We start from the raw sequence: 14982 nt of genomic DNA, 5'->3' as shown, positions 1-14982 counted from the left end.
GTTTTCTTAGTCTTCTATAATGGTAAACTTAATATATTTGGGTTTTGGAGTGTGGCCGGATATTATAAGCAAGTTTTTCAATTTAAATAGGGATTTAGGAAATTAAGATGAACATTTTTCACTACTGAAAAATGATTGATGATGTTGATGAATCGATTTATTGAGAAAATAATTGTCAGATTAATCAATAATGAAAATAATAGTTCGTTGCAGCCCTAGTTCTATAATCACAAAAACTGAAACAGGATCACTTTAGATTAAACGATAACAAGGGGTCAGTTAAGGACAATAGTTCAGGATGATTATGTTTACATTAAAAACCATGAATGGGATGATTTGGTAAAACAGAATCCGAGCTTTATCCACCGTGTTACAGATGCATTTATTGATGGCACAGCGACAGACTGTTGGACTGACAGGCAGGAGGCAGACAAGCTTTCAAAGAAAACGTTCAAATCAGCCGTAAATCATCCAGAATCCTCTGACAAAACCTTAAGTGCCCAGAAAAAAGGGATTCAAGTTGCACTGTGCACAACATTGTGTTGAAGCTGCAGTGTTTCTTTATTTGCAGGACATCTTTAGGCCGCACACGTTGTCAAATTGGAAAATGTTTCTTCATTGGCTTGTATTTTTCTATTCGTAGCATTTCGTTTTTGTTTTTTTTTCCTAAATGCGGCTTATGTTTTGTAAAAGCTGTGAAGATCTTTCCTTCATTTACTTTTGAGCAGCACTGCTTGAAGCTCTTTTAACTTTGGTACAAATGAGCTCTCCGATGTCACCTTGCATAAAAATAGGCTAAATTCAAAATACAATAATAAAAACCTTCAATTTGCATTTGAAATAACAAATACACGCAAATAGAATCTTAATTTTTTCAGATTTCTCACACACATACGGTCCTTACGGCAACCTTGCCATGCTCCTTTTTTGAGGTACAGAACTAAATTAAAATAAATACATGTTTATGAAAAAAAAACATTTCCATCTTAAGGCACTTTGGGAATTTTGAATGTCACATGAACAAAAAAGCAAATAAATAGCAAATTTCATATGCAGACATGTAACCAGCTACACGTCAACAAACACACATGTATGATGAATATACTGCTTTATCAAACTGGGCCTGTGCATGGACTCCAACAACAGGCGGCAATCGCAAAGCAGCTCACTAAGACAACAGCAGAGTACTGCATACCTGAATCAGGTACAATAAGGGATGTACCAACCGTAAACACCTCATGATGATTGACTCCAGGTGTATGTTCGTTTCCCACCATTTTGTTGATCGCTCACTGGGTCCACTTAACTCTCTCCGTGCTCTAAATCTAGATTTTAGGTCCTGTGCAGTTTTTTTTTTTTTTTTTTGGAGGGATACAAGTGTCTGGCGTGTTTAGTGGCTAATCAAAGAGGTCCAGTCTGGGAAGTTGTCGATCTCTCCAGTCTCGTTCAGCTGTTGGTCTCCAAGTGTCAGTGTCAGCTTGTAGCGTAGACGCACCTTACGCTGAAGAAAACAGAGGTCAGTGTTAGGGAAACAGTAGGGCTGAACCGAATGCCTCGGAGCTTCGAAGTTTCTACTGTTGCCATGGTAATCGACATCCAAATTGGTATTTGAATGCTGTGTTTTGTTTTTTTTTTAATTTATTGTTACATATGCATTACTACAAAAAAAAAAATATCCCAAATAGCAATGACGTAAGAATTAGTAATCCAACATTATTCATTATGAATCAACATTAATTGTTATTGTTCTCAGACAAGGACATTTAATCTTGTGATAGTTGTAGTGATAGTTGTGTGTCACAGCTCTCATCTAATGTTACCAGGACTGACAGGACTGGGACAGTGAAACATGACCATGTGACAGGCTTACATGTTACAACTACGCTAGCAAGCCGTCGAAAAAGTCAAGCGTCTGGAATAACGCCCAAATTTGTGAAGATGACCCCGAAAAAGTCGAGTGCAAGATATGCATAAGGATACTAGCGTATCAAAAATCTACGAGTTTGGCAAATAACCTGAAAACTTAAGCTGTCTTAGCTGTCTTGCAGGATTTTTTTTTTTCTATTATAGCTTATGTTAGCGCAACCTGCATGCTAACAAAGTATAACGCTGAAGTCCTCATACCCCGCCATGACCTCCATGACAAAAGAACATGTAGGTTCACAGGACTAGTAGTTTGTCAGTATTCGTTTTGAAGACTAACAGGAGTTTTTAAAGAAATCAGTTTTACCTTATTAATATGCAAATTTATGCAGCAAGGCACACCAGAATCTAATCAGATCATCTACTGCATGACTACCTGTGGTGTAAGTTTTTTTTACAATGTATCGTTCATGAGTTATCATGTTCACGAGAACAATCACTTTCCTTCTGATTAAGTCAAATAGCTTGTTAATTAGCAAATATTTTTCATGCCAACATGTTTGTCGTTGTGTACTACATATCCGGTGTCAACTGGAACATCTTAGCTTAAAAGGTGCTTTATGTACGTTTTTGCTATTGCTACAAAGCCAATGATAGCATTAATAGCCATTTACTTACCGAGAGCTTCAGCCATTGTAGCGTTTACAAGACAAGAGGTTAGAATATGCCCTCTGAGCAGCGCTACTTCTTCATCCTCTCATGCTGAACTGAGAGCAGATGGGGCGCTACAGTGATTCACTATCCCGTAGTGGTATTACGAGATGGGCCGGACCGGGGCTAGCTGGCTAGCATGCTAACTTCAGTAGAGGAAAAGAAGTGATAGTAATAGAGGCAAAACAAGAGTTAACATTGGTGTTGCTTTGCACCGCTGGAGACAGCTCTTGGCGGGTAAAGAAATGAAGTTTGATGCTGAACTCGCAACGCTTCTTCTAAACAGCTGTTAGTGCTAACGTTGACTGTGTAGCGATAGCAAAAACTTACATAATGCACCTTTAAGGAGTTGCTGCAGTTGCAAAATCTAATTAGATCATCTACTCTATATGGAGTACCTGTAGTGTAAGAATGAAGTCTCAGCTAAGAATCATTCTTGAGTTATCATGTTCACAGAGTCACAGACAGGTGCATGACGACATAATGTCCCACACACAATGTACCAAGGTGATAAGACATATTAAAATTATAATTATGAACACACAACACACTGATGTATAATGATTCATTTACACAAATACTAAAATTACTCTACTTTAATACAAATAGTTAAATGAATCGCTAACACATAAAAGGTATATAAACTCACCTTCTGAGGATTAGACAATAGGAGGACCTGGGAGATGGCAGGTGGAGGCAGGAGAGGGTTGTATGGAGGTAGGTGTGTCCCTGAGGCAGGCTGAAGTTTCACCAACATGTTCTGCAGGACAAGTATTAAACTGAGAATTAGCAGTGTATTCAACTCTTAACCTGTTACCAGACATCCCCATTTTTGGGCACAAGCCTGAAAATAATAGAAAGGTTACTGTTCTTCAACCATATAACGTCATAACGCTGGTCTCCTGTGAAAGATATGTCTTTAAATTTTACAATCAAAAAGTCAGAATGAGAAGAAGAAATACTGAACCAAAGTTACAAGGGCAATGGTACAAATGTGAGGTTTTTTGTGTGTTTCCTTTGTGTGGAAAATACTTTGGAGCCATAGCCACAAGTCTGAACCAATTCTGTGTCAACAGCTGATGCACTGATATGGGGATCCTAAATGCTTTGCACAGATGGAATCAGGAGACTTACATCTTTCAAATAATGTGTAATTTGTCAAGGTTGTGCGAAGATTGCGTCCGGTACAGACGCAAACACTAAAGTAGCACCACCAAGCCCAAACTCTCCCACGGGTGGGACGGTGCATATTAAAAGGTTAAATGAAAAACAGGCCATTCTGTAGATAGTAATGTGCATAGACGACATACAGATAAAAGTACTGTCTAATAGAAAATACACAGGTAATGACAGATAAATATAATAATTAAAAAAAAAAAAACAACTAAAAATGAAAGTCTGGCAAATCTGAAGTGGAGGCTTGGCTCCAGTAGGGGACACCAATAGCATTTAGGTGAAATGATGTTGATAAACCTCCCACCAGAATCTGCTGACGCCAGTCCCATGAGTAACCGTGTTTTGAATGAACTTTAACAGATCATCTGTTGAGCACCCATCCATGAACAATGGGCAGCACAAGAGTACAACACGTTTTTTTTTTTTTTTTCTCCATCTACAGTATATACTATTTTCAGTTACACAATTAATTTTTTCAATTTTAAAATGTCAAAATTGTATCTCCAGATTTCTTTTTTTGTCTAATCAATGGTCCAAAATCCAAAGATTTAAACTTTAGAATATAGAACAGCAGAGAGCAACCAAAAGAAGCTAAAATTAACATACGTCCTACAATAACTTGTTTAACTGACTGACTAATCACATTGTCTCAGCACTAATACAATCAAATCTAAAGAGCATCACTTCAACAACAAATTCAACGACAAAACATTTATTTCGTTTAAAACATCAGCCACAACAGGATGTGTTTTAGTTCCCCTGCAGTTTGAGTAGGTTTTGAACTGGAACTGCAATATACTCAAGACATCTAAAGAGTTCACTCATTCAAAACTGCATTTAATAAAAAAAAAAACAAAACATTATCACTGTCTTTCACACTTTATCTTGAAAACAGACCATTGTGACTGGAGTTTGTTACCTTTGGAACAGCAGCTTGGAGCAGGAAGTCTTTCACATAGAGGGCAGAGGTGTTCACGGTGGAGATGACAACCACAGCAACACCGGGATGACCTGGTGGAGAGTCTCTGGCAAAATGGAGAGAGACATGGACACCGGCCTGATCGTATAAAGTGATTGGCTCCAGCTGACCTGCCACAAACGAGAAAACAACAGGCGTTTAGAGGAATGTCTGAATAAATCTTTAGCAGCAAAACAGTACAATGAAACCAGCTGTCTCTCCATATAAACTATCTCATTTTAGCCTTTGGGGACGTACTGGATTTGATGGTGTCCATTGGAACAAAGACGTTTTTCAGTAATTGCGGGGGACACAAGCTCTCCTCAGACATTTCATCTGGTTGCATCTGCGTCTTGTACGGTGATCCTGTTACGGTGAACTGTTGATTTTGAGGGAGTGACCTGACAGGAAAAGAGGCAGAGTCGGTTAATTAATAATGATTAAAAAAACAAAAACAAAAAGATAAAAAAACAAAAAAAAAACATAAAGCCCGAGGACAGTGAGACGCAGAGATAATTTTATTGAAATGTTGAGCAAAATGCTTCAATGCACTGCTTAACTCATAAAAATGTCTGCGTTTGTTCGTCTCCAGAGTACAATAACATGTTATGATTCAGTTTTCAGTATCATTTTTGATGCGGTCCGTCCTGATACACTCAAGTTACCTTTCAATATGTTAAAGTAGTATTTTAAACACAACCACATAATTAACATTTATTCAGGTATCTACACCAATAATTTCATTTAACTTTGCCTTCCTACTTTACCAAATCATTATTAGGGCTGGGTATTTTTTTCAAGCTTTTCCATACCAGGGCTGATACAGTAGTATCCGTTTCTATTCTGATATTCCAACAAAACCTCAATGCCTCACTTTGATAAGTATAAACATGTTTTCTACTTTTTTCTATTTAACACAATAACACACAATTCATCAATTATCAAAATAGTTGCCGATTAATTTTCTGTTGATTGATTCATCGACTAATCAGACCTGAAAGGGATACACACAATATGTTTTGGTGAATAGATTGAATGTATAAAGAAACTTTGCCTCAAAGGAAACTCCACGATACCTTTAAAATCAGGAAATATTTAAATCAAATAAGTAAATAAGACCAGGGGTCTGACAAAGCATTCAATGTGTCAAGCACTCGTGCTCATGTGTTTTGGATCCGTTTCAGTCACACATCAGTCAGTACTCAACAAGTACTGCCTTCTGATTATCCCAGCCCCTATCACTGTTGTCACTGTACGTCAACTCTTCACTGCAGCCGATGGAAATAATGTCAATCAGCCGGCACGTTCTCAACTAGAGGGGCACTCAGTAGAGCGCAGACCCCTGCCAAGGCCAGTGTCCAACAACATACACCAGACTTCAGAGGAAATATTTCAAAATCATTGTCAATGATCTGAATCTGCCCCAAAATTTAATGGGTTCATGCCTGGCTCACAACCCATCCCTCCATCAAGTTCGGTGCAAATCGGTTCAGTACTTTTTGCGAAAATCCTGCTGACAAAACAAAACAAAACAAAAAAAAACAAACAAAAAAAACCAAACAAACAAACCGACAAACAGACATAACCACCTTGGCAGGGGTAAGTATACTCGGTAACAGGAATAACATTTTTAAAACTCATTATTTGAGTTTATTTAGACAACCGTCTAAAACTAATGCACCTGATGTCTTTTAGGGAACTTAAGAATTTCCGCTCCTTCCCTCTCAACATCCTTACCAAACATTAGTCCCATTTGATGTGGTACTGCTCCCCCCACATCCACGAGCTCTCAGCAAAAGGCCTCTCCCTCCATTCTGCACATCATTCCTCTTCTGAATGTCTCCATTAAGCTGAGAGAAGGGATAAACTTTGTTTAAACACTGCTGCTAATAAAATCATTATTTTTAACCATAGGTTCAAGCCTCACCTGAATTAGTTCCTCATAGTATGACTTTGAAGTCTCTTGAGTCCTTTTCAAGACCTTATCATCTAACTCTGTAATTACCGGACACCACATAATTACATTATGAAACTTATTCATCTCTGTTACAGAAAATAGACTAGAAGTAGGTACAAAAGGAGGTCTACCTAATTCAGTAAAATCTTGGTCAGGTACTGGGTGGAAGGCGTTCTCTAGAGAGGAGGAGAGGAGGGGTGAAGAAGATTCAAAGGACGGCGGTGAATCGGCTTTTCTGTGAGTCTGTGGGGAGTCCAGTGATGACAGGTCGATGAGGTGGTAGCTTTTAATCTCTCTGGGACTAGTAGGAGCTGGAGGAACAAGAAGAAGCAGGATCAGATATTTCGCAGAGCAGCCAAACAAACACCAGGTCAAAGTGTTTTCCACAGGGACTACTAGAGGAAAAAAGGTTTACCAAAGGAGGCCTACCATCATTTTTACCCGCCACTTCTTCCTCACTTTTACTTCCTTCTCTTCCCCCGTTGCACTTTCCTCTCCCCACCTGGTCTTTGTAGGAGTTCACGACAAGTGTCAGCTCGTCGTTAGCCGCCAGGATCTTTGCCAGAGCAGCATCGTCTTCCATCGTGTCACTGGCCAGGCGGAACAGGCTGGGCCTCAGACGGTCACAGCGCTCGTATAGGGCCTGCAGTGGGGAGAGGGACGAAGCCAATGTGGGGCGGCTCCTGTACGGCACACTTCCACGCAAACACATTCTCTTCTACAGTGAAGGCAGTATGTTGCTGAGAAAATTGCTGTAGGTTAGTTGGACCCAAGTATCACTTTCTTTCCTTAGTCTTCACAATTCAAATTTTGGTTTGTGAAAATATGTAAAATGAAGTAATAACTAAGACTCAGACTGCAGATAGAAGTGAAGATCTCTTCACACTAGAGAGAGGACAGCATCTATTAGTTGTACTAAAAGAGAAGCTGTTTACCCACTTCTCAAATTCTGAAATAGCGTTTACACAGACTTCACACCTGTTAGATGCTAACACGAGGCTCCCTCTCAGTTTCTTCTGCAAATTTTAGGATCACACGTTTCGTCTTCAAATGTCAGCACCATTATATCCCGTTAACACGGAGCGACTACCAACCCATCACCCATTTGTGGTACAGGGGACTTAAAAACAAACATCCACTTAGGGCTGAAGCCAGCAGGCAGACTGTAACACCGCAGGAGCCACTTTCATGGGGCAGAGTAAATCAGAATTCAGTGGAAAGACGGTTCGACTCCCGGCCGGACCATTTGCTGAATGTCATTCCTCTACTCTCTCTTTCCCCACATTTCCTGTCTGTCTCTATCCAAATAAAGGCATAAAAATGTCCCAAAACAAAAAATAACTTAGGAAAAAAAAGGAAAATAAAAAATAAGAAAAAAGAGAGAGAGAAAGATGTAGGAGCAAAAGACAGAGAAGATCATTCAGAACCAGCCCAGGAGCCAGGCGATTGAGTGACATGTAGGCTAGTCTGAAACTCTGAAAGGGGAAAAAAAAAAAAAAAAAAAACTATTCAGGTCTAACTTGCTGATTTTTTCAAAACACAAGATTCAAACCTGCTGTAAAATGACTGACAGATCTTTTAATACAGGGACTAAAACAGTACCCAAACAGTTCTGCTGCCAGTCAGTAGATGGCGATAGAAGTACAACGAACACAGGACGTCCACACTGGCCTCAAAAACCTTGTGGCTTTGTGGACCGGCCCTGGACAGCTAGGGCCTGTACCGCGATGCAGGTTCAGCTTAGTCTGGCTCTCTTGGGGTTATCTGACTTCACTGATTCTAACATTGGCCATCCTGGATAACTTATATCATGGAGGCAGTTTTCAAATGGCTCTGACAACTCTGTTTATTTCTGCCTGGCTACGGGCGCTTTTGCGTGAAAGAGGTGGAGTTGTTAATGGGAACGTGAACACACAAGGAAAAGTTACAAGTAATGTCAGACCGTTGCTGCTTCCAAAGCAGAGAGGACTGATGTGTCTGATGAGCTCAATCTGAATGAAATGCTCCCTTTATAATCAGGGGGGAATATTTTAACAGTGCGCCAATTATTTTGCTGATAAAAGACAACAGAAGGTTTAGTTTTTATCTCCGATTATCATCCCAAAGTTTGAGCATCAATTCTGTTGGGAATGAAAGAATCATTATATAGTTACTTAGTGTGATTAACTCTCCCTCCGTTTGTTAGAGGCTCTGTTTTAAAACCAGAGTGGACACGTGGAAAACCTGGAACAGCAAAACGATTCAACTGACCTATAAAAATATCTATTGGTCTTTATCATTGGCCACTTTATTGTAAACCCTTTTGTTCAGGATCCTGTAGGAATGATGACTCAGTTTTCCCCGTGATCCGACAGATCAGCAGTCAGGCTGTTGACAGGTTTTGATCTGAGTTGTCCTGCTCCAGAGCAGCACACGTTACCATGATGATCCCATGTTCAAAGTGGGCCAGCTTCGTGATACCGGAAAACCTGAGCTAAGGCCAAAGATAGCCAGATAACCCACTAATCTCGATTTGTGGTACAGGGGGCCTGTTTGATTGTCTGTCTGTAACACGTCCAACATACCTTCACGTCATCACTGGGCTGTATCGAGGTTCCAGTGATCGTGTGCCGGTCCAGGACCTCTCTGAGCTGCTTGGTGCTGCTCTCCACTTCCTTCAGAGTAGATTCACGCTTCAGCACTTTCTCTGCCTTGTCCTGCTCCTAAAACACACACACAAACAGATCCAAGAAATGTATACCCAGTACATACCACTAGTAATGCAAAGATGTCTATCAGCGCCGCAGCACTCCTCACCTCTTTGATGGTGCTTTTAATGAGTCTGTTTGCAGTTTCCAGGTCTTCGGGACGGGCACTTTTCAACAATCTGGCTAACAGCTGATGATACAGAAACATATGTTAGCACGATGAAACTAAAAGTCACGTGAGCAGATGTGTCAAAAACACACCAACACAAACACAAACACACACACACACACACTCTCTCTCTTTCACCTTGGCCTTGTCCTCCTGGTCGAAAACAGACTCTTTGGTTCTTTGTGGTGGAGGAGCCATTATAAGTGTGTCTGGTAGTTTGGGATCTTTCTTCACAATACCTGAAATAACAAAAGAGAAAGGCGAGATGGTTTTATTCTTGAAAAAAGGACATAATAGTGTGAACAAATTAATTAATATCACCCCTTTAAATATCAGGAAACTGTAACATATCACGTGCAGATAGAATTTTAAAAGGCCCATTTTAAATATTGCTGTGAATCAAAAGTTTACGTCCCCTGAGCAGACTAGAAAAGGTGTCGCTGTTCTGTGCCTATGCAGCATCCTGACCTTGTTTCTTCAGCATGCTGTAGGCTTCCTGGATCTTGGGCTCATCTTTAAACCAGAGCGTCCAGCCATAGAGGACCTCTGTCACTCTGTCTTTCACTTTCTGAGGAGTCCAGGCGCCAAAGTACTGCTCAGAAAAAGATCAAGCCGGTCAGTCACGTAAATGTCCTTCCTCAGAAAGCAACTTAATCATTTAATTCTTTTCTTAGTATTTAACTCGGCTGTTATATCAATTTCCTAGTCCACAGTGTATCATGTTGATCTTCTGATATCAGACTGTATACTGGGTAAACCTAGTTCCTTTTAAATAAGTTTCCCTTCTGTATAAAATACAAACAATCTCATTTGTAGACTAACTATTTCATAATATTATAAAACATATCTTTTTATAGCTAATAATTATCATAATTTGCTATAATAGGAAACGTATCCTTCCTTTGACATTTATGTTCTTATTGCATGATATGTACCTGTATGGTTAATTGTTTCACATATTTTTCTATTATATTTGTTGTATTTGTATCTGTTTCTTACTTTTGGTGCCTTGAGTGAAGTACTTCAGGTTTTGAAAGGGGCTCTATACATAGAGATTATTATTATAGTAGCCATGATTTGTCTTGCTAAAACCAAAAATAGAACTCAACAAAAATAGCACACAAATAAGTGTCAAGTATAGAATACGCTAAAACAGATTATTTAAACGGATCTGGTCTGATGAGATTTCTGTTATGTAAGACATGGATGTGTGTGCTATTATTGTCTTCTGGGCACTGAATTTAGGTCAGGTGAGTTCTCAGAATCAGACAATAAATCTCCTTTAACAATCCTTCAATGACACTATTCAAACAGGATTGGTACACACAGAGTTAGGAACTCTTTTAAAAATCACAGTTTAAAATAAAATGTTGGCTTTTGCCTCCAGCTACCAAAACACACGTCTCTCTGTGATCAGCAGTACCTTTGGTGTTAAGACTTTGATGAGCTCATTGAGAAAGCGAAACTTGGCGGCCTCGCCGTGGAACCTCTTACCACAGTTGTTCATACATGCCTCGAGAACCTGGAAAGCACCAAACCGGAATAAATCTTGAACTTGCATCTTCACTTGAACGAGTGAAAATGTAAAAAGAATTAAAAAAAAAGTTATGTTTCTTATGCAACACAAGAGAGAAGGAACAGATTCTGTCGCTGCATGTTTGTGGTTAACCACCTTTTATATCACATGACACGAGGCTCATGACTATCAAGAGGCTTCTCTAAATTGCATTTTAACGTGAAACACTGCAGCTTTCTTTAACGTATTGACAACAAACCGTTTGGTGTCACAGCAGATTCAAATGCAGATGATTAAATCCCTCATGTCACCATGTGATAAAAGACAGTCACAGATATTATTCACAGGACCTGCTTCTCCCAGAGTTAAAACTAAGGCATTGTTTTTCAGTGAATGATGTGATGGTAAATGCTGAGTATGAGTCATGGCAAAGAGCATTTATTAAAACAAACAAACAAACAAAAAAACAGATGTATACTGTATGTAGGTACCAAACAAGGATACATCGTGTAACGCAGATCACCTGTGTATTTTAGGTAGAGGCGAGCGGTCTGATTACTCACAGTGAGCGCCTGCAGAGCCTCTTTCTCCTGTGGGGACTGGATTTTATGAGCTAGAAGCCGAATGGCTACCTGTGGCCTGAAAGCAGAGAATTAAGCTTTACGTCACATTAAAATGACTGAAAACACTTTAAGCAGAGAACATGTTATTCCAAGAGTAAAAGAACTATTAACATAGTTCCCAAACATTGTCCTGCTTGATCGCAGCTAATAGAAATGGATGAAAACCTAAACGAAGTAGGAACAAAGATTTGTGCTGCCTTTGAATTTACATTGTATTACCTTTAGATAATATAATGCATTCAAACTGAGCATGGGAAAACGGTGCTGTAGAGTTTCCCCTATCTCTTGCGCGATGCTGTAACTGAGAAGCTGTGATTGCAACATGGATGTGAAGCAAATGTTTCTCAAGCAGTCGCATTTAAGTAAGTTCCAGAAGCAAGCGGCCTGCCTCAAAAACTTTAATTCATGTTCAGAGTTGGAAAACAATGTGGAAACCCATGCAGGGCTGTGCAGGTGCTCAAAATGTAGGTGGAAATAAAGAAAAACTCTTGTTACCCATCAGTCTCCTGGTTAACAAGCTGGTAGAAGCCCTGGATGCAGTCCCACCTTTCCTCCCCATTATTTGGGTTAGTGGCCTGGTCTGGAACAAACACACCAGAGAAACAGGACCAAAAAATATCTCCATAACGTGCCACGACTAGATCATACATATGCAAATACCTATGTTTGCAAAAATATGAAAATGTAAAATATAATGAGGAATTGAAATTAAAGACAGACCTTCATAAAAAACAGTGAAAGGTGGGTGCACAGAAGTGTGGAACCACAACATGTTTAAGTGCTATATGCACAACAAACAATTATTTTCATTATCAATATCATTATCAATAAACTGATACTTTTTGCATCACGTCAAACTGATTTATTAAAGTTGAAATAAAATCGAAGAGATTCCCAGTTAATTGAGAAATTGTTGAGTCTATAAAATACCAGATAATGATAGTAAAAATACCCATCAAACCTCTCCAGAGCCGGACTCTTAACATTGCTTGTTTGATCTGACAGTTAGCCCAAAACCCATTGCTGCTGATTAATTTTCTCTCAATTTTACCAATCGATTAATCAACTAATCGTTTACGCACCAAAGTAGAATTCCTTACTGTTATTTTGATGTACTTAGGTATTGGTCTTATGGCTGACTTTTGTACTCTTATCCGCTACATTCATCTGAGAAATGGTGTTACTATTTACTTTGAATATTCAGATGTTACACAGAGCGTGAGATAAAAATCATTAAATACTGCTGTTCTGGCACGAAAATCCTTTACCTCCAGTGGGGAGCCACCTTGAAAACTTTGCCAGTATCTAAAGAGTTTTAGAAAAGCAGAGAGGATGTTCTTTTTGTTTTTTGTTTCTTTTTGTTTGCATGCTGCCAAAGGGCATGAAAGTTCAACCGATTTTAACGAAAATGGCCAAAACCGGGGATTGGAACAAGACAGTCACAATTACCGTAGTAACACCTCACCTACAGTCAGAATTAAATAGGGCTGCAACTAATGATTATTTTCATTATCGATTAATTGTGTAAACCATCAGAAAACAGTGAAAAAACGTCCTAGAGCAAAGGGAGACATCATTAAATGTCTTGTTTTGTCAGTCCAACAGACAACACCCCTAAAATATTTGTTTTACTACGATGTTATACAAGTAAAAAGAGAACACGGAACCATAACTTTATCAGCATCGATTATTAAAGCAGTTGCTGATTAATTTTCTTCATCAATCGACTAACCGATTAACCAACTGACTGTTGCAGCTCTAGTGCACTTTTCAAACATTTTCCCCCTTATACCTGCCAACTCGTCGGTGAATTTTTTAAAATGCAGGTCATTAACTAGTAACGGTGTGTTTCCCCATGGTGGAATTATTACTTTTTTTTAAAAAAACTTCAAGCCAAACTGAAGAAATTGTGATATATATATATATATATATATATATATATATATATATATATATATATATATATATATATATATATATATATATATATTATTTTTTTTTCCTGCCATCTTGAGCGCGCGCAGCGGTAGCTAGCACACAACACACCGCTCCGGCGCTGGAAGGGCGCGCGCGCACGGGCCAGCCAACTTCCTGTTCCAACTGATACTTTCTGCATCGCGTCCAACCGATGTACGAAAAGTTGAACCACATCGACGCATACGCGAATTTATTATTTATTTATTTATTTATGGCGGCGACCGAATCCAACTGACGCCCAGTCAGCTGAGCCTCAGTGAAACGTTGCGTAGGAAACAGCAGCGGTTGGGGTCCGATGTGAGATGACAACGTTGCGTTAGCTAGGTCGGATCTACAAGTTAAAAAAACAAACAAACAAAAAAAAAACAACAAAAACGTGTCTTCTGTCTTTTCCCCGTTTTACTTACTGAGCCACGACTCGAAAGTTGCCGAGCTGTCACCGGTCGCCATCGCCGTCCGTCTCCTGCGGGTCCAGAGCTGCTGACAGCCGCGGATCTGAGTGTGTCTCTGGGGGGAAGCGGAGGTGTCAAACGGCTGCCTCTCTCTCACTGAGGCGACATGTGACACTCACGCCCAGTCACACTCCTGACACACTAACAATTTATGCGTGTGTGTGTGTGTGTGTGTGTGCCACCCCCCACCCAAAAAAAGCCCACCCACTACACTGAGTACTTAATTAAAAAAAAAACACTAACTCATATGAACACGTAACCAGCTGTGGAAAGTAAAAAAGTAAAAGTACATTAACCCTTGAGGTACTTGTATGGAGGGTTTATGAGAAGATGGGCCCCTGGGCAACAGACAGTTAAACCACCCCCTACTCCTCCTACAAAATCCCCCCCGGACTAAAAGTCTGTCTCTTTGTGGTCATTTTGCTTCTCTTGTAGTTGGTTTACCTCTCTTTGGGATCATTTGTTGTTTCTTTTTGGTCATTTTGTGGCTTTTAACTTTGCTCTACGACTTCTAAACAAATATTATAACGGTCACTTCATACATAGGCTCTTACCCATGGGCCCCATGACCTCTCATGGACCCTGGGCCTGAGCCCGGTGTACCCGGTCAGTAAAGCAACCATGAGCACTCATACATTACTTGGGTATTTCCATTTCCATTTTTTCCCTTTTATACAAACTATTTCACTACATTTCAGAGGCAAATACAGTTTGTATGCAAAAATTTTGGACAGTGAAACCCGTTTTAATGTTCATACTGCCTATTGCTTTAGGGCACCACAGGAAAAAAAAAAAAAGTAAGCCTATCCTTTGACAAAACATATTTTATACGTCAATCGTATTTTTGTATCTAAGCAAAGTGACAAGAGCAGTGAAATACATGGAGTAAAGTA

The 14982-nt window shown here is 39.5% G+C and overlaps 1 protein-coding gene across 2 annotated transcripts; it reads right to left on the bottom strand.

Moving 5' to 3' along the window:
* Positions 1–1351: 1351 nt before the first annotated feature.
* LOC120800708 (ADP-ribosylation factor-binding protein GGA3-like) lies at positions 1352–14194 on the bottom strand. Of its 2 annotated transcripts, XM_040146996.1 has the most exons (16): positions 14045–14194; positions 12156–12240; positions 11601–11676; positions 10945–11043; positions 9990–10113; positions 9660–9760; positions 9462–9542; positions 9230–9367; positions 7095–7308; positions 6797–6976; positions 6636–6703; positions 6446–6558; positions 4967–5109; positions 4670–4839; positions 3224–3334; positions 1352–1501 (listed from the first exon to the last, which is right to left on the bottom strand). In XM_040146996.1, the coding sequence occupies exons 1-16, from the start codon at positions 14085–14087 to the stop codon at positions 1391–1393; spliced, it is 1857 nt and encodes a 618-aa protein (XP_040002930.1). In that variant the 5' UTR covers positions 14088–14194; the 3' UTR covers positions 1352–1390. The 2 variants fall into 2 exon arrangements, with proteins under 2 accessions (XP_040002930.1, XP_040002929.1); XM_040146995.1 differs by lacking the exon at positions 14045–14194 and having other exon boundaries at positions 12156–13541.
* Between the last annotated feature and the right edge of the window lie 788 nt (positions 14195–14982).

This window comes from Xiphias gladius, chromosome 15 (genome assembly GCF_016859285.1).
Source record: "Xiphias gladius isolate SHS-SW01 ecotype Sanya breed wild chromosome 15, ASM1685928v1, whole genome shotgun sequence".
Classification (NCBI taxonomy): domain Eukaryota; kingdom Metazoa; phylum Chordata; class Actinopteri; order Istiophoriformes; family Xiphiidae; genus Xiphias; species Xiphias gladius.
This window is presented reverse-complemented; position numbering and strand designations above follow the sequence as displayed.